Here is a 19,531-nt window from a genome sequence, read left to right as displayed (position 1 = left end):
CAAGAGAGAGTGCAGACGAAAGGACAGAAGCGCAAGTCGAGAAAGACATAGATCTTAGACTTCTATATTCTCTGTTTTTTTTTTTCTTTTTTTTACTTTACCTTTATTATTATTTTTTTATGACTTTCTATTTTTTATATTGATTTCGAACATTTACTTTACATAAATTACTTCTTCCCTGTGTACAACAAACTGTTATTAGACTCTATTCCCTGCATTATAGAAGCTATTCCTGCATTAAGACGCTATTCCCTGCATTATAGACGCTATTCCCTGCATTATAGACGCACTATCCCTGCATTATAGAGAGCTATCTCCTGCATTATAGGACGCTATCCTGCATTTATAGACTCTATTCCATGCATTATAGACTCTATTCCTGCATATAGACACTATTCCCTGATTATAGACTCTATCTCTGCATTATAGATCGTCCATGCATTATTAGACTCTATTCCATGTATATAGACTCTATTCCATGCATTATAGACTCTATTCCATGCATTATAGACTCTATTCCATGCATTAGACTCACTATTCCACGCATTATAGACACTATTTCCCTGCATTATAGATCGCCTATATTCCTCCATATATAGTTGCTGACTATATAGGCGCTATCCCTGCATTATAGACTCTATTCCCTGCATTATAGACTCTATCCCCTGCATAATATACTCTATTCCCTGCATTATAGACGCTATTCCCTGCATTATAGACGCTATTCCCTGCATTGTAGACTCTATTCCATACATTATAGACTCTATTCCCTGCATTATAGACTCCATTCCCTGTATAATATACTCTATTCCCTGCATTATAGACGCTATTCCATACATTATAGACTCTATTCCATACATTATAGACGGTATTACTTGCATCATTGATTCTATTCCATACATTATAGACTATTCCATGCATTTTAGACTCTATTCTCTGCATTATAGACTGTTCCATGCATTATAGACACTATTCCCTGCATTATAGACTGTTCCATGCATTATAGACTCTATTCCATGTATTATAGACTCTATTTCATGCATTATAGACTCTATTCCATGCATTATAGACTCTATTCCATGCATTATAGACTATAATCCATGCATTATAGACTGTTCCATGCATTATAAACACTATTCCCTGCATTATAGACACTGTTCCATGCATTATAGACGCTATTCAATGCATTATAGACTCTATTCCATGCATTATATACTCTATTCCCTGCATTATAGACTCTATTCCATGCATTATAGACACTATTCCCTGCATTATAGACTCTATTCTCTGCATTATAGACTGTTCCATGCATTATAGACACTATTCCCTGCATTATAGACACTATTCCATGCATTATATACTCTATTCCATGCATTATAGACGCTATTCCATACATTATTGACTCTATTCCATACATTATAGACTCTATTCCATACATTATAGACGGTATTACTTGCATCATAGATTCTATTCCATACATTATAGACTATTCCATGCATTTTAGACTCTATTCCCTGCATAATATACTCTATTCCATACATTATAGACTATATTCCCTGCATTATAAACGCTATTCCATACATTAAAGACTCTATTCCTTGCATTATATACTCTATTCTCTGCATTATAGACTCTATTCCCCGCATTATATACTCTATTCCATGCATTATATACTCTAATCCCTGCATTATAGACTCTATTCCATGCATTATAGACACTATTCCCTGCATTATAGACTCTATTCTCTGCATTATAGACTGTTCCATGCATTATAGACACTATTCCATGCATTATATACTCTATTCCCTGCATTATAGACTATATTCCCTGCATTATAGACGCTATTCCATACATTATAGACTCTATTCCCTACATTATAGACTCTATTCCCTGCATAATATACTCTATTCCCTGCATTAAAGACTCTATTCCTTGCATTATATACTCTATTCTCTGCATTATAGACTCTATTCCCCGCATTATATACTCTATTCCCTGCATTATAGACGCTATTCCCTGCATTATAGACGATATTCCCTGCATTATAGATGCTATTCCCTGCATTATAGACGCTATTCCCTGCATTATAGACGCTGTTCCCTGCATTATAGACGCTATTCCCTGCATTATAGACTCTATTCCCTTCATTATAGACTCTATTCCCTGCATTATAGACTCTATTCCCTGCATTATATACTCTATTCCCTGCATTATAGACTCTATTCCCTGCATTATAGACGCTATTCCCTGCATTATAGACGCTATTCCCTGCATTATAGACGCTATTCCCTGCATTATAGACGCTATTCCCTGCATTATAGACGCTATTCCCTGCATTATAGACTCTATTCCATGCATTATAGACTCTATTCCCTGCATTATAGACACTATTCCCTGAATTATAGACTCTATTCTCTGCATTATAGACTGTTCCATGCATTATAGACTCTATTCCATGTATTATAGACTCTATTTCATGCATTATAGACTCTATTCCATGCATTATAGACTCTATTCCATGCATTAGACTCTATTCCATGCATTATAGACGCTATTCCCTGCATTGTAGACTCTATTCCATACATTATAGACTCTATTCCCTGCATTATAGACTCCATTCCCTGTATAATATACTCTATTCCCTGCATTATAGACGCTATTCCATACATTATAGACTCTATTCCATACATTATAGACGGTATTACTTGCATCATTGATTCTATTCCATACATTATAGACTATTCCATGCATTTTAGACTCTATTCTCTGCATTATAGACTGTTCCATGCATTATAGACACTATTCCCTGCATTATAGACTGTTCCATGCATTATAGACTGTTCCATGCATTATAGACTCTATTCCATGTATTATAGACTCTATTCCATGCATTATAGACTCTATTCCATGCATTATAGACTATAATCCATGCATTATAGACTGTTCCATGCATTATAAACACTATTCCCTGCATTATAGACACTGTTCCATGCATTATAGACGCTATTCAATGCATTATAGACTCTATTCCATGCATTATATACTCTATTCCCTTTATTATAGACTCTATTCCATGCATTATAGACACTATTCCCTGCATTATAGACTCTATTCTCTGCATTATAGACTGTTCCATGCATTATAGACACTATTCCCTGCATTATAGACACTATTCCATGCATTATAGACGCTATTCCATACATTATAGACGCTATTCCATACATTATTGACTCTATTCCATACATTATAGACTCTATTCCATACATTATAGACAGTATTACTTGCATCATAGATTCTATTCCATACATTATAGACTATTCCATGCATTTTAGACTCTATTCCCTGCATAATATACTCTATTCCATGCATTATAGACTATATTCCCTGCATTATAGACGCTATTCCATACATTAAAGACTCTATTCCTTGCATTATATACTCTATTCTCTGCATTATAGACTCTATTCCCCGCATTATATACTCTATTCCCTGCATTATAGACGCTATTCCCTGCATTATAGACGCTATTCCCTGCATTATAGATGCTATTCCCTGCATTATAGACGCTATTCCCTGCATTATAGACGCTATTCCCTGCATTATAGACGCTATTCCCTGCATTATAGACGCTATTCCCTGCATTATAGACTCTATTCCATGCATTAGACTCTATTCCCTGCATTATAGACACTATTCCCTGTATTATAGACTCTATTCTCTGCATTATAGACTGTTCCATGCATTATAGACTCTATTCCATGTATTATAGACTCTATTTCATGCATTATAGACTCTATTCCATGCATTATAGACTCTATTCCATGCATTAGACTCTATTCCATGCATTATAGACACTATTTCCTTCATTATAGACGCTATTTCCTTCATTATAGGCGCTATTCCCTGCATTATAGACTCTATTCCCTGCATTATAGACTCTATCCCCTGCATAATATACTCTATTCCCTGCATTATAGACGCTATTCCCTGCATTATAGACGCTATTCCCTGCATTGTAGACTCTATTCCATACATTATAGACTCTATTCCCTGCATTATAGACTCCATTCCCTGTATAATATACTCTATTCCCTGCATTATAGACGCTATTCCATACATTATAGACTCTATTCCATACATTATAGACGGTATTACTTGCATCATTGATTCTATTCCATACATTATAGACTATTCCATGCATTTTAGACTCTATTCTCTGCATTATAGACTGTTCCATGCATTATAGACTATTCCATGCATTATAGACTGTTCCATGCATTATAGACTGTTCCATGCATTATAGACTCTATTCCATGCATTATAGACTCTATTCCATGCATTATAGACTCTATTCCATGCATTATAGACTATAATCCATGCATTATAGACTGTTCCATGCATTATAAACACTATTCCCTGCATTATAGACACTGTTCCATGCATTATAGACGCTATTCAATGCATTATAGACTCTATTCCATGCATTATATACTCTATTCCCTGCATTATAGACTCTATTCCATGCATTATAGACACTATTCCCTGCATTATAGACTCTATTCTCTGCATTATAGACTGTTCCATGCATTATAGACACTATTCCCTGCATTATAGACACTATTCCATGCATTATATACTCTATTCCATGCATTATAGACGCTATTCCATACATTATTGACTCTATTCCATACATTATAGACGCTATTCCATACATTATAGACTCTATTCCATACATTATAGACAGTATTACTTGCATCATAGATTCTATTCCATACATTATAGACTATTCCATGCATTTTAGACTCTATTCCCTGCATAATATACTCTATTCCCTGCATTATAGACTATATTCCCTGCATTATAGACGCTATTCCATACATTATAGACTCTATTCCCTGCATAATATACTCTATTCCCTGCATTAAAGACTCTATTCCTTGCATTATATACTCTATTCTCTGCATTATAGACTCTATTCCCTGCATTATAGATGCTATTCCCTGCATTATAGACGCTATTCCCTGCATTATAGACGCTGTTCCCTGCATTATAGACGCTATTCCCTGCATTATAGACTCTATTCCCTTCATTATAGACTCTATTCCCTGCATTATAGACTCTATTCCCTGCATTATAGACTCTATTCCCTTCATTATAGACTCTATTCCCTGCATTATAGACGCTATTCCCTGCATTATAGACGCTATTCCCTGCATTATAGACGCTATTCCCTGCATTATAGACGCTATTCCCTGCATTATAGACTCTATTCCATGCATTATAGACTCTATTCCCTGCATTATAGACACTATTCCCTGAATTATAGACTCTATTCTCTGCATTATAGACTGTTCCATGCATTATAGACACTATTCCCTGCATTATAGACTGTTCCATACATTATAGACTGTTCCATGCATTATAGACTCTATTCCATGTATTATAGACTCTATTTCATGCATTATAGACTCTATTCCATGCATTATAGACTCTATTCCATGCATTAGACTCTATTCCATGCATTATAGACACTATTTCCTTCATTATAGACGCTATTTCCTTCATTATAGGCGCTATTCCCTGCATTATAGACTCTATTCCCTGCATTATAGACTCTATCCCCTGCATAATATACTCTATTCCCTGCATTTTAGACGCTATTCCCTGCATTATAGACGCTATTCCCTGCATTGTAGACTCTATTCCATACATTATAGACTCTATTCCCTGCATTATAGACTCCATTCCCTGTATAATATACTCTATTCCCTGCATTATAGACGCTATTCCATACATTATAAACTCTATTCCATACATTATAGACGGTATTACTTGCATCATTGATTCTATTCCACACATTATAGACTATTCCATGCATTTTAGACTCTATTCCCTGCATAATATACTCTATTCCCTGCATTATAGACTATATTCCCTGCATTATAGACGCTATTCCATACATTATAGACTCTATTCCATGCATTATAGACTATTCCATGCATTATAGACTCTATTCCCTGCATAATATACTCTATTCCCTGCATTAAAGACTCTATTCCTTGCATTATATACTCTATTCTCTGCATTATAGACTCTATTCCCTGCATTATATACTCTATTCCCTGCATTATCGGCACTATTCTCTGCATTATCGGCACTATTCCCTGCATTATCGGCACTATTCCCTGCATTATAGACTCTATTCCCTGCATTATAGCCCTGGGCAGAAATTGCTGAAATGTACTGTTATATCCACAAAACATGTCTGCCTCTGTCTAAGTGTTTCATGTCTGTCTGGGAGCTATAAGAAAGATCAGCAAACATCGGGAATTATCACAACGCAATACTTATTTATGAGTTTCTATGTAAAAAAAACAACCTTACGTTCTAACGAGTGTGGCTTGTGATCGTCGTAGAGCAAAACAGACAGTACGTCCGTCTTCGTGAGAGTCTAAGCTTTGATGCCATGATGGGGTCATAATAGTCTGTAGCTCAAACTGTTCAGACTTTAGAGACGTTTTCGTGAGAACAACCGGTTTCTGAATGTTGTCTCGCCGACGCAAGAGGCTGCTATGGGTGTATCCAGGACAAATAGACGCATCTAATGACATGTCCAGGAAGTCTGTAGCTCGAACAGGCGAGTCAGGAAGTGTTCAGAACCACTCAAATTCCGCCTGCGCCAAATTAGGCCTGATTAGTCTGAGATATGGTTTACTTTGGATTCATAGACAGAATCGAGATATGGAACCATGTCATTTTAATACATCATTTCCTGTTTACTTCCTATCTTTCAGACGCAACTCTTATTGGCAGCGGTAGAGGAAGAGGGACAACCGGAGGAGGGCAGGAGAGAGATGGCGGAGACCTTGCTAACTGCCCTGACAGACAGACAGCAGCACAGGCAGACCTGGAGAGACAGGTAAACAAATAACCACCAACAACAGTAAACAACACCATCAACAACAGTAAACAACAACATCAACAACAGTAAACAACAACATCAACAACAGTAAACAGAAACTCACACACAACAATTTTGAAATGTGAAAACAAGCACACTTGTCTGGATGGCACATGTTCAAGAATCACACCCTGTTACACTTTCAATTGTGTGAAAAAAAACCTTAAAGGAATCAGTATTGTTGAAATTTGAGTAGGAATGGAGGTGATGTGAAGTGAATTCCTCAGATAGTCTGCAGATCTGACGTGGGTGTTGGAGGTCGTTTGTAGTGAGGGGTCCTTGGACCTAGCAGCTATCAGGGTGACATGTGTCTTGGATTGGATAGCCCAGTAACGTCCTTCCCCTAGATGAGGCCCAGTCCAGGATTAGAACAGAGACAGAGCCCATTCATTCAGATAAAGCAAGGCCTCACACTCACAACCATGTTGTTTTAGCTGTTCCATCTATCCCTCCACTCTGGTAGCTGTTCTCTCTGTCCACACCCCCACACACACAATACATATTATACACACATGTTATTACATATACACCCATAACACCCTCCCACACAAAACATCATATGTTTGTTTTAGCTGTTCCATCTCTGTCTCCACTCTGGTAGCTGTTCTCTCTGTCCACACCCCCACACACACAATACATATTATACACACATGTTATTACATATACACCCATAACACCCTCCCACACAAAACATCATATGTTTATTTTAGCTGTTCCATCTCTGTCTCCACTCTGGTAGTGGTACCCCCCCCCCCCACTGCTTTGGTGCCCTTGTCTCAGAAAGACACACACTTAACCACACACACAGGCATTCATACACAGGAATGCACACACACATCTGTGCTCTCACACACACACACACACACACACACACACACACACACACACACACACACACACACACACAAAAACTCATATTTTGCCCAGTGGGTTAAATAATGACGGAAAACCAATGGTACAAACCTCATCTCTCTATCAGAACTTTGTAGGACGGCCAGAATTGGTGTGACTAAATCAATGGTCCTAACCTCATGTCTCTATCAGAACCTTGTAGGACGGCCATAATTGGTGTGACTAAATCAATGGTCCAAACCTCATCTCTCTATCAGAACCTTGTAGGACGGCCAGAATTGGTGTGACTAAATCAATGGTCCAAACCTCATCTCTCTATCAGAACCTTGTAGGACAGCCAGAATTAGTGTGACTAAATCAATGGTCCAAACCTCATCTCTCTATCAGAACCTTGTAGGACGGCCAGAATTAGTGTGACTAAATCAATGGTCCAAACCTCATCTCTCTATCAGAACATTGTAGGACGGACAGAATTAGTGTGACTAAATCAATGGTCCAAACCTCATCTCTCTATCAGAACCTTGTAGGACGGCCAGAATTAGTGTGACTAAATCAATGGTCCAAACCTCATCTCTCTATCAGAACTTTGTAGGACGGCCAGAATTAGTGTGACTAAATCAATGGTCCAAACCTCATCTCTCTATCAGAACCTTGTAGGACGGCCAGAATTAGTGTGACTAAATCAATGGAGGCCAGAGAAAAAAAGTGGTCAAAAATCTGGAAAATTGCATGGCGTCTGCCAGGCTGGACTCTGTCCATGAATTAAGGCTACTGGCTACTTGACAGCTTCTCTTTCCCGTTGAACTTTCTTCTTGAATCCACAGGACAGAAAACAGTATAGAGGTCAGATGGATATAGATTTTGAGACAGGACATGTAGTATTTTCTTATTTTAGTATACGCTTTTCATATTCATTTGAAATTCAAGTACTCTTTCTGAGATTTCTCACAAAAACAAGCGTATCTCTGTGAAATGTCAACGGAGCACTGAGCGAATACCAAGCTTCTTTTTCCAAAGCCTTTTACATTTAATCCGGCTCGTGTCATGCAAATGTGGCTTTTAGAGAAACACCCCACTGAACGATTCAGAACATGAATAATAATATGTGTCTTGTTAAGATGTATTTTATAACGTAAGGAAGTGAAATTTCATAAGCAAAGCGCCTTTTCACCCACTCTGCCCAGAGTGGGTGAACACCCTACATGTTATTACATATACACCCATAACACCCTCCCACACAAAACATCATGTGTTTGTTTTAGCTGTTCCATCTCTGTCTCCAGTGGTAACCCCCCCCCCCCCCCTCTCTACTGTTTCAGTGCCTTTTTCTCAGAAAGACACACACACACACACACACACACACACACACACACACACACACACACACACACACACACACACACACACACACACACACAGCCGCTCTCCGAGGGTGTCTCAGGGGGAGTTGGGATGTACATTTCACACCTCACACTCGTACAGGTTACCCGCTTGTACCTGCAGTGAAACAGGACAATTATAAGCACCCCCTATTAGAACTTTGACACACACACACACACACTACATATTATTACATATACACCCATAACACCCTCCCACACAAAACATCATGTGTTTTGTGTGGGAGGATGTTATGTAAGGGATAATGAACGAATTGCTATGCGTTCTATTGAAAACAATGCACGATGAGGAGGGTGTGTTCCACGACACACCAGTGTGAATAGTAGCTAGAATATTTTACCAATAAAAGTCGCTGGAGGGGTCTGAAAAGTCACAAAGTTGGCAACGTTGGAAATAATGCATGCTCTAGAATGCCCTTCAAGCCAATCAGAAACAAGTATACAACAATGCCATGGTATTGTTAGGGTCTAATTTTCAGAGTAAATAACTCACGGACACTAGAGAAGCTTAACCAAGTTGAATTCTTCCCAAAGGGTCGACACAGCTGTATTTAGACAAAAGACATGGCTTCCCCCGTGGTGGTATTCATACCCCACTTTGGGTGAGTCTCCTCCTTATCTCTAAACATTGCATCCTTCTCGCTAAGCAGGGAACTAAGTGATATGAGCCTTCAACGGTTTCTCCCCCTATCAGTACTGTCACAAATGATTTCCCCCTGCACTCAGTCCCTCCCAAGCTTCATTATGGCACCCCTCATGTCTCTTGTGTAACTAATGTTCCTATACTCTGAGTATAACAATGTTCAAAGTTTACTCCAGAATCCAACAGTATAATTAAATAGTAAGGCCAGAGGGGGTGTGTTATATGGCCAATATACCACAGCTAAGGGCTGTCCTAATGCACGACTCAACGCGGAGTTCCTGGATACAACCCCTTAGCCGTGGTATATTGGCCATATACCATAAATCACTGAGGTGGTTTTGTCGTACCCATGGTATATGGTCTGACATACCACGACTGTCAGCCAATCAGCTTTCATAAACCACCCAGTTTATAAGGATGTATATGTAATAATGTGTGTGTATAATGTGTAGTGTGTGTATGTTCCTGTGTGTGTGTGCGTGCGCAAAGATGTGTGTGTGCATTCCTGTGTGTTGTATGCCTGTGTGTGTAGCTTAGTGTGTGTCTTTCTGAGACAACGGCACCAAAGCAGTTGAGGGGGGTCATAATCAGCCACTAGGCCCCAGCTGTAAGGGCCTCTCCCTCCCTGTGTGTCCCAGCCTGGACACCCTGTGTTCAGGGGCAGACGAGACCCCGGCCCTGGCTCTGGTAAGAACCTAAAGAGCTTGGAGGTGAATGAACACACACAGACTACACACTACAGATGAATACCAACCAGGGACAAACACACACAGACTTCACACTACAGATGGATATCTGTACAGACAGCCCCCACCCTCTCCCCTCCATACCCCCTATTTCCCCCATAACCCTGTGTCCCGCCTTTGTTTTGATGTGTCCCCTCTTGTTGACCCGAGCTACACCCTGACCAGATGATTCTTGTAAACAGACAGTTTCCACACACCTCGTCGGCCTGCGTTGATGCCTAGCCCGGCCTCTCAGCCTCTCTGGAGGAGGGAAGGAGGGAGGGCTGGCCATCTGAACTGCATTCCTAACGCAGGTGCTGAAAGCTAGAAACCATCCCACTAGTCACTACACCCACCCCCCAACACTACTACAACACCCGTACTCCCAACCTACAAATGTCTGTACCACCCTCCTAGTCCAGCCCAGTCGCACACACGCACACGCACACTTACACGCACACACAGCCCAGCCCTCACACATCACAGGGAAACCAATAACAAGGCTCAGGACAGGAAATGCAGGGTCCCTGTCTTCGGTTCAGACAGGAGTTTATTTAATCAGCAGGATAGAGTGATTAGATTGGGGGGACAGCACCACACACACACACACATAGACATACACACAGCACCACACACACACACACATAGACATACACACAGACACACACATACACACACACACACACACAGACATATACACACACAGACATATACACACACACATACGCAGCCGTAATGGGTTTGAACTCCGACTGCTCCCTATCTCTCTGCACGCAGATAATGCCTCTCCCCAAAAAGCAAGCTGGGGGTCGTCTGTGAAGTGGCCGTCAACAGACGACGTTTAGACAAAACGAAACACATGGCCTCGCGCAATGTTAAGAGACGATTCTGATAGTGATTTGAGATATGGAGGGATAAGGGAAAAGAAACACTTTGTGATGAAAGATAGCTACACTTTGGGGTCTCTGCAGGATTTTGTTCTGAAGTAGTTTCATTGTTCCTAATCAAAGATAAACTATATGAATGTTGATATATTAGAGAGAGACCAAAGTTCAGCTCAGTTTAGTCTGACAGATTTAAACATTAATTTATTTCCATAAAACCACCAAAATTGTACTTTTTAAAATGAACCAGTAGATTAATTTGACTGTTTTAATGTTTTATATTTATATGAATTTTTAATTAGGTTTCAGTAGACTCACTATTCAACAGGCTCCACTGTCTGCGTTCTGCTGTTCTTTTGTTTCCATGGAAACCCTTCAGAGAATAATGCTCGCTAAAGGTTTCAGAACACAAAACAACATGATGGATTACTCCAGCTAAAGGCACAGAAACATAAGCACAGCAAGCTGATTGATGAAGTTTCCCCTGACTTTAGTTTCTTAAACACCACCAGTTAAAGCACCAGAGCGCTCAGCAAACCTGTGCCTGCTAGCTCTCAGCCCAGTATTCCCTCAGCCGTTTTTACCACTATAGAGAGAGAGGGGAAAAGAGAGATGTTCCCCTTGACCGCCAGGTCTTCACCAGTGACTTATGGGTACTCAGGGTGAGGAATGTCTTCGCTCCCCCAGCACTGTGAGGGCAGTCCATCCATTCATTCATCCCCACTGCAACAATGAAGTTATGAGGCCTCTCTTATTCTTATGAGCTTTTTGTCCTGTAACATGGTTTCTGGTGGGTGCATATTGAGAAAGCTTTGATATACAGTACCAATCAAAAGTTTTGGACACACCGACTCATTCAAGGGTTTTTCTTTATTTTTACTATTTTCTACATTGTAAAATAATAGTGAAGACATCAAAACTATGAAATAACACTTATGGAATCATGTAGTAACCAAAAGTATGTTATTTGAGATTCTTCAAAGTAGCCACCCTTTGCCTTGATGACAGCTTTGCACACTCTTGGCATTCTCTCAACCAGCTTCATGAGGAATGCTTTTCCAACAGTCTTGAAGGAGTTCCCACATATGCTGAGCACTTGTTGGCTGCGTTTCCTTCATCGGTCCAACTCATCCCTAACCATCTCAATTTGGTTGAGGTCGGGTGATTGTGGAGGCCAGGTCATCCGATGCAGCACCGTCACTCTCCTTCTTGGTCAAATAGCCCTTACACAGCCTGGAGGTGTGTTTTGGGTAATTGTCCTGTTGAAAAACAAATTACAGTCCCACTAAGTGCAAACCAGATGGGATGGTGTATCGCTGCAGAATGATGTGGTAGCCATGCTCGTTAAGTGTGCTTGAATTCTAAATAAATCACTGACAGTGTCACCAGCAAAGCACCATCACACCTCCTCCTCCATGCTTCACGGTGGGAACCACACATGCGGAGATCGTCCGTTCACCTACTCTGCGTCTCACAAAGACACGGCGGTTAGAACCAAAAATCTCAAATTTGGACTCATCAGACCAAAAGACAGATTTCCACCAGTCTAATGTCCATTGCTCTTGTTTTTTGGCCCAAGCAAGTCTCTTCTTATTATTGGTGTCCTTTAGTAGTGGTTTCTTTGCATCAATTCGATCATGAAAGCCTGATTCATGCAGTCTCCTCTGAACAGTTAATGTTGAGATTTGTCTGTTACTTGAACTCTGTGAAGCATTTATTTGGGCTGCAATCTGAGATACAGTTAATTGCCGATTTCTGAGGCTGGTAACTATAATGAACTTATCCTCTGCAGCAGAGGTAACTCTGAGTCTTCCTTTCCTGTGGCGGTCCTTATGAGAGCTAGTTTCATCATAGCACTTGGTTTTTGCGACTACACTTGAAGAAACTTTAAAAGTTCTTGAAATTTTCCGGATTGACTGACCTTCATGTCTTAAAGTAATGATGGACTTCTCTTTGCTTATTTGAGCTGTTCTTGCCATAATATGAACTTGGTATTTTACCAAATTGGGCTATCTTCTGTATACCCCCCTACCTTGTCACAACACAACTGATGCATTAAGATGGAAAGAAATTCCACAAATGTACTTTTAACAAGTCACACCTGTTAATTGAAATGCATTCTCGGTGACTACCTCATGAAGCTGGTTGAGAGAATGCCAAGAGTGTGCAAAGCTTTCATCAAGGCAAAGGGTGGCTACTTTTAAGTATCTAAAATATAAAATAGATTTTGATTTGTTTACTTTTTTTGGTTACTACATTATTCCATTTGTGTTATTTCATCGTTTTGATGTCTTCACTATTATTCTACAATGTAGAAAATAGTAAAAATAAAGAAAAACCCTTGAATGAGTCGGTGTGTCCAAACTTTTGACTGGTACTGTATATATGCTGTCTACCATGTCCTTAGATAAATGTCCTGTGAGTGGCCCTCCAAACAGCCATTATTAGGTCTGTGAGTGAGTGAGGGGGCGGTTCCGTAGCATGGCAGTTAAAGAATACATCATGAGGGTAAGGTAAACACTAGGTACTTATCCTTTGCCATCCAGAACGTATGACCCCTGGAAGCATTGCTATACTGGAGCCCTTTAGGTTGACATTGACTAGATCTGGAGAGCCTCTAGCCACCTGGAAGGTTGTTGTTAGTTGTCGTGTGGACATCAATCATGACTTTATATTTCTTGCCGTAGTGTGTTCTAACTTATTGACAGGTGTTGTGACCTGTGCTTTGCCTGCGGCCACCTCAAACCTTCCTGAGTGAGGTGACCCCGTGCCGACCTATCAGAGCCAAAGGTCACGCCTCTGGACCAATAAAAAGGCTGCACTGTCACAGCCGGCGAGCAAACACTGAAGGGAACAGCTGTGAATTTTGTACTGACCGTGCAAACTGCTGTAGGCTTTGTAAGGTCATTATATGATAATGAAAATGATTACAGAATTACATGGGGGTTTAGGACATGAGAGCGGCGGGGAGGGGAAGGGAGGAGGAGGAGGTGGAGGAGAGGAGAGGAGAGGAGAGGGGGAGGCACATTGGGTTTGATAAATGGACTGTGAAGGTACCCATCTGGCCCTTCTCTGTGGCTTTTCTCTTCTTTTCTTTCATTCTGTTCTGTTCATTCTGCGTCTCGCTCTCTTTACTACCTCCCTTTCATTCCTCTCCTCTGTTCTCTTACCAGGCTCTGTGTAAAAGAAGTGTGGGGCGGGTGTGGATTGTAAGATCAACAGAGTGCAGACCCAGCTTTCCTCTGGGGGAGGGGAGGAGGAGGGGAGGAGAGCGGGTAAGAGTAGGTGTTTATGACTCAGTAGGAGGGTTTCTGGCTGACACGGCAGCCCCTGTCCTCTCGGTCGGTATGCACAGAGCGCTGTGTGTGTGGACAGAACGGTAGGAGAGTGGGCAGCAGCCGATGACCTTTGACCTGGGAAGCAGTTGGACAGCTTCGACTGCGTAAATCAAGGGGCTGCTGTATTCCAGGGGCTCGGAAGTTCATCTTCCAATAGAAAACTGCATGACCTCAAACCATTACACTTCCTGACTACACAATGCTTTTCTCCACACACAGTTCAACATGACCATCATTGTCATTTCTAATTAGTTTACCATGAATAAATAGACTACTATATTTTTTCTCAAACTATTTAGTTATGTAATAATTGCATATATTTGTTAGTCCTTTTGCTTTGAAAAAGGTAATTGAAACTAATCTATTGTAGGTCTGTACTTGGCACAGTCTTTAGTACGGCAGTACATCTGTTATGTTCATTTTCATGTAGCTGCTTACTGTATCTAGCTATTCTCACCAGCATTGTTGAGGTCTTTATTCTCTCTCACACTACTCATCAGATCAGTGGGAGACAGAGAGATTTAGGTCCCGTTGATAGAGAGATGATAGAGAGATGTAGGTCTCATTGATAGAGAGATGTAGGTCTCATTGATAGAGAGATGTAGGTCTCGTTGATAGAGAGATGGAGAGATGTAGGTCTCATTGATAGAGAGATGTAGGTCTCGTTGATAGAGAGATGGAGGTCTCATTGATAGAGAGATGGAGGTCTCATTGATAGAGAGATGGAGGTCTCGTTGATAGAGAGATGGAGGTCTCGTTGATAGAGAGATGGAGGTCTCGTTGATAGAGAGATGGAGGTCTCGTTGATAGAGAGATGGAGGTCTCGTTGATAGAGAGATGGAGGTCTCGTTGATAGAGAGATGGAGGTCTCGTTGATAGAGAGATGGAGGTCTCATTGATAGAAAGATGTAGGTCTCATTGATAGAGAGATGTAGGTCTCATTGATAGAGAGATGGTCTCGTTGATAGAGAGATGGAGGTCTCGTTGATAGAGAGATGGAGGTCTCGTTGATAGAGAGATGGAGAGATGGAGGTCTCATTGATAGAGAGATGGAGGTCTCGTTGATAGAGAGATGGAGGTCTCGTTGATAGAGAGATGGAGGTCTCGTTGATAGAGAGATGGAGGTCTCGTTGATAGAGAGATGGAGGTCTCGTTGATAGAGAGATGGAGGTCTCGTTGATAGAGAGATGGAGAGATGTAGGTCTCATTGATAGAGAGATGTATGTTTCCAGGTCCACAGCTGCACTCATCACTCAGCTGTCCATCACTGTCCTCTGACCTGGGGGCCATCATCTCTTCTCCCACCCTCCACACCACCTTTGTTTACTGCCCCTGTCTACCCCTGCCCTCCCCTGCCCTCACCTAGGTACAGCGCTCCCGGACAAAGGGCCCAGCCTGTCATCAAACCCAGGGGTCAGCAGGGGCCACAGGGGCCAGGCTGGAGTTATGTTCAGGCTGTGGTGAGTTCTCCACTGTGTCAGCCACCAGTTGCACCCCTGTAGAGCCACTCAGAGAGAGAGAGAGAGTTCCTCCTCTCATGTTACTCCTAACCCCCCTCCTGTGTCCTCCACCATGATGACATGTCCTTTGTGTCCTCAGTGACAGAGACCCAGAGAGAGGAACAATGGGGATCCCCTGTCCCAGATGGGAATTTGAAAGATGGTACTCTTCTTGTTCCACAATGAAGAGGGACAGAGTGGACAGAGCCCAGGCTGCTGCAGTCCAGGCTGTGACACAGTGACAGGCCTGGTGACAGGAGCTATAGGACCCAGAGGGAGAGGCCCCATACTGTGGCAGGGTCCACTAACTACCAGAAAATAACCTCCTTTTAACACAGACCCATAGCAGCAACAAGGGGAGTTCCCATAGACCTGGGGTGTCAAGCTCATTCCAGGGAGGGACTAGTGTCTGCAGGTTTTTTCCTTCCAATGAAGACCTAGACAACAAGGTGAGGGCAGTTCCTTACTAATTAGTGACCTTAATTCCTCAAGCAAGTACAAGGGAGGAGTGAAAACCCTCAGACGCTCGGCCCTCCATGGAATGAGTTGACACTAACCCTAACCCAAGAGTCTCCATAGACCTCCAAAGAGACCTGTAGCCAAGCAGTCATCTGTCTACAGCAGTCTGCCAGTTAACAGCAGTCATCTGTCTACAGCAGTCATCTGTCTACAGCAGTCTGCCAGTTAACAGCAGTCATCTGTCTACAGCAGTCATCTGTCTACAGCGGTCTGCCAGTCTACAGCAGTCATCTGTCTACAGCGGTCTGCCAGTCTACAGCGGTCTGCCAGTCTACAGCAGTCATCTGTCTACAGCAGTCATCTGTCTACAGCGGTCTGCCAGTCTACAGCGGTCTGCCAGTCTACAGCAGTCTGCCAGTTAACAGCAGTCATCTGTCTACAGCGGTCTGCCAGTCTACAGCAGTCATCTGTCTACAGCAGTCTGCCAGTCTACAGCAGTCATCTGTCTACAGCAGTCTGCCAGTTAACAGCAGTCATCTGTCTACAGCAGTCTGCCAGTCTACAGCAGTCATCTGTCTACAGCAGTCTGCCAGTTAACAGCAGTCATCTGTCTACAGCAGTCTGCCAGTTAACAGCAGTCATCTGTCTACAGCAGTCTGCCAGTTAACAGCAGTCATCTGTCTACAGCAGTCTGCCAGTTAACAGCAGTCATATGTCTACAGCAGTCTGCCAGTTAACAGCAGTCATCTGTCTACAGCAGTCTGCCAGTTAACAGCAGTCATCTGTCTACAGCGGTCTGCCAGTTAACAGCAGTCATCTGTCTACAGCGGTCTGCCAGTCTACAGCGGTCTGTCAGTCAACAGCAGTCATCTGTCTACAACACTCTGTCAGTCAACAGCAGTCATCTGTCTACAACAGTCTGTCAGTCAACAGCAGTCATCTGTCTACAACACTCTGTCAGTCAACAGCAGTCATCTGTCTACAACACTCTGTCAGTCAACAGCAGTCATCTGTTTACAACACTCAGCCAGTCAACAGCAGTCATCTGTCTACAACAGTCTGTCAGTCAACAGCAAAGTGATGGGGACGGCCTTCTGTTATGTAATGATTTTAATCCTCAACAACGTGTGCCTGTCATCACCTCTGTCTAGTCCTTCATGACCAGAGCCACATATCATCACAGGGTGATGTACAAAGTCAGGGCGAGAGGTGGGTGTCACTTGAAGGGAGGTCATGAACCAACAGTCCGCATGATAGGCTGAATCGTTGGCCGTTAGGGGCGAGAGGGGATATCATGTCATGTGACACCAAACTTCATCGGCGTTCGTTAGCTGTTCATTAATGACTTGTGTACAGCTTTGCTCTCATTTGTTTAATTAGTGTGGCTGGTGTGGCCCCGGAAGAAGGGGGTGGCGAGGGTGGCGCGGGGTCGGGCTGGCTGCCGTGTTGGTGGGAGGGGGGTTGTTGAACAGAGCTCTGTGATGTAGTTGTCATCGGAGGGGACAGGTTAATCAGAGACATCTCTCAGACATCTTCCCCTTCGCTCCGTTGCTCCTTATCCCCTAAACAGGATAATATAGCTACTGTACCACCGTCTCCCTGCCAGCTCTGTCTGTCTGTCTGTCTGTTTTCCTTGGTGTACGTGCTGCTCGCCAAAAGTTTGTTGGCTGCACCTTTGTGAGTCTCTCTACCTCAGGGTGCTACGCTGTTATGTGCTGGCGGGCAAACACCTGTGACTGGGTCAACCATCATCTACTGCTCTCTCTCTCTACCTCTCTCTCTCTACCTCTCTCTCTACCTCTCTCTCTACCTCTCTCTCTACCTCTCTCTCTACCTCTCTCTCTACCTCTCTCTCTACCTCTCTCTCTACCTCTCTCTCTTCCTCTCTATCTACCTCTCTCTCTCTCTCTCTCTCTCTCTACCTCTCTCTCTTCCTCTCTATCTACCTCTCTCTCTTCCTCTCTCTTCCTCTCTCTCTTCCTCTCTCTCTCTACCGCTCTCTCTCTACCTGACTCTACCTCTCTCTCTACCTCTCTCTCTTCCTCTCTCTACCTCTCTCTCTACCTCTCTCTCTTCCTCTCTATCTACCTCTCTCTCTTCCTCTCTATCTACCTCTCTCTCTTCCTCTCTCTCTTCCTCTCTCTCTCTACCGCTCTCTCTCTACCTGACTCTACCTCTCTCTACTGCTCTCTACTGCTCTCTACCGCTCTCTACCGCTCTCTACCGCTCTCTACCGCTCTCTACCGCTCTCTACCTCGCTCTCTACCGCTCTCTACCGCTCTCTACCGCTCTCTACCGCTCTCTACCTCGCTCTCTACCGCTCTCTACCGCTCTCTATCGCTCTCTACCGCTCTCTACATCTCTCTACCTCGCTCTCTACCGCTCTCTACCGCTCTCTACCGCTCTCTATCGCTCTCTACCGCTCTCTACCTCTCTACCTCTCTCTATCGCTCTCTACATCTCTCTACCGCTCTCTACCGCTCTCTATCGCTCTCTACATCTCTCTACCGCTCTCTACCTCTCTCTACCTCTCGCTCTCGCTCTCTACATCTCTCTACCGCTCTCTACCACTCTATATCGCTCTCTACCGCTCTCTACCTCTCGCTCTCGCTCTCTACCTCGCTCTCTACATCTCTCTACCGCTCTCTACCGCTCTATATCGCTCTCTACCTCTCTCTACCTCTCGCTCTCGCTCTCTACCTCGCTCTCTACCGCTCTCTATCGCTCTCTACCGCTCTCTATCGCTCTCTACCGCTCTCTACCGCTCTCT

The 19,531-nt window shown here is 42.7% G+C and overlaps 1 protein-coding gene across 1 annotated transcript in view; it reads left to right on the top strand.

Annotated features, from left to right (window-relative positions):
• LOC120042384 (alpha-ketoglutarate-dependent dioxygenase FTO-like) overlaps positions 1-16,465 on the top strand; it is a gene marked incomplete at its 3' end in the record, with an annotated part of 43,995 nt that extends 27,530 nt beyond the window's left edge. Inside the window, exons 5-9 of the mRNA XM_038987221.1 lie at positions 6,795-6,919; positions 10,495-10,543; positions 14,639-14,740; positions 16,170-16,263; positions 16,403-16,465. Coding sequence (XP_038843149.1) covers positions 6,795-6,919; positions 10,495-10,543; positions 14,639-14,740; positions 16,170-16,263; positions 16,403-16,465 — 433 coding nt within the window. The remainder of the gene's footprint in view (positions 1-6,794; positions 6,920-10,494; positions 10,544-14,638; positions 14,741-16,169; positions 16,264-16,402) is intronic.
• Between the last annotated feature and the right edge of the window lie 3,066 nt (positions 16,466-19,531).

The sequence above is a fragment of the Salvelinus namaycush genome, unplaced genomic scaffold, assembly GCF_016432855.1.
Source record: "Salvelinus namaycush isolate Seneca unplaced genomic scaffold, SaNama_1.0 Scaffold666, whole genome shotgun sequence".
NCBI classification, from domain to species: Eukaryota; Metazoa; Chordata; class Actinopteri; order Salmoniformes; family Salmonidae; genus Salvelinus; species Salvelinus namaycush.
This window is presented reverse-complemented; position numbering and strand designations above follow the sequence as displayed.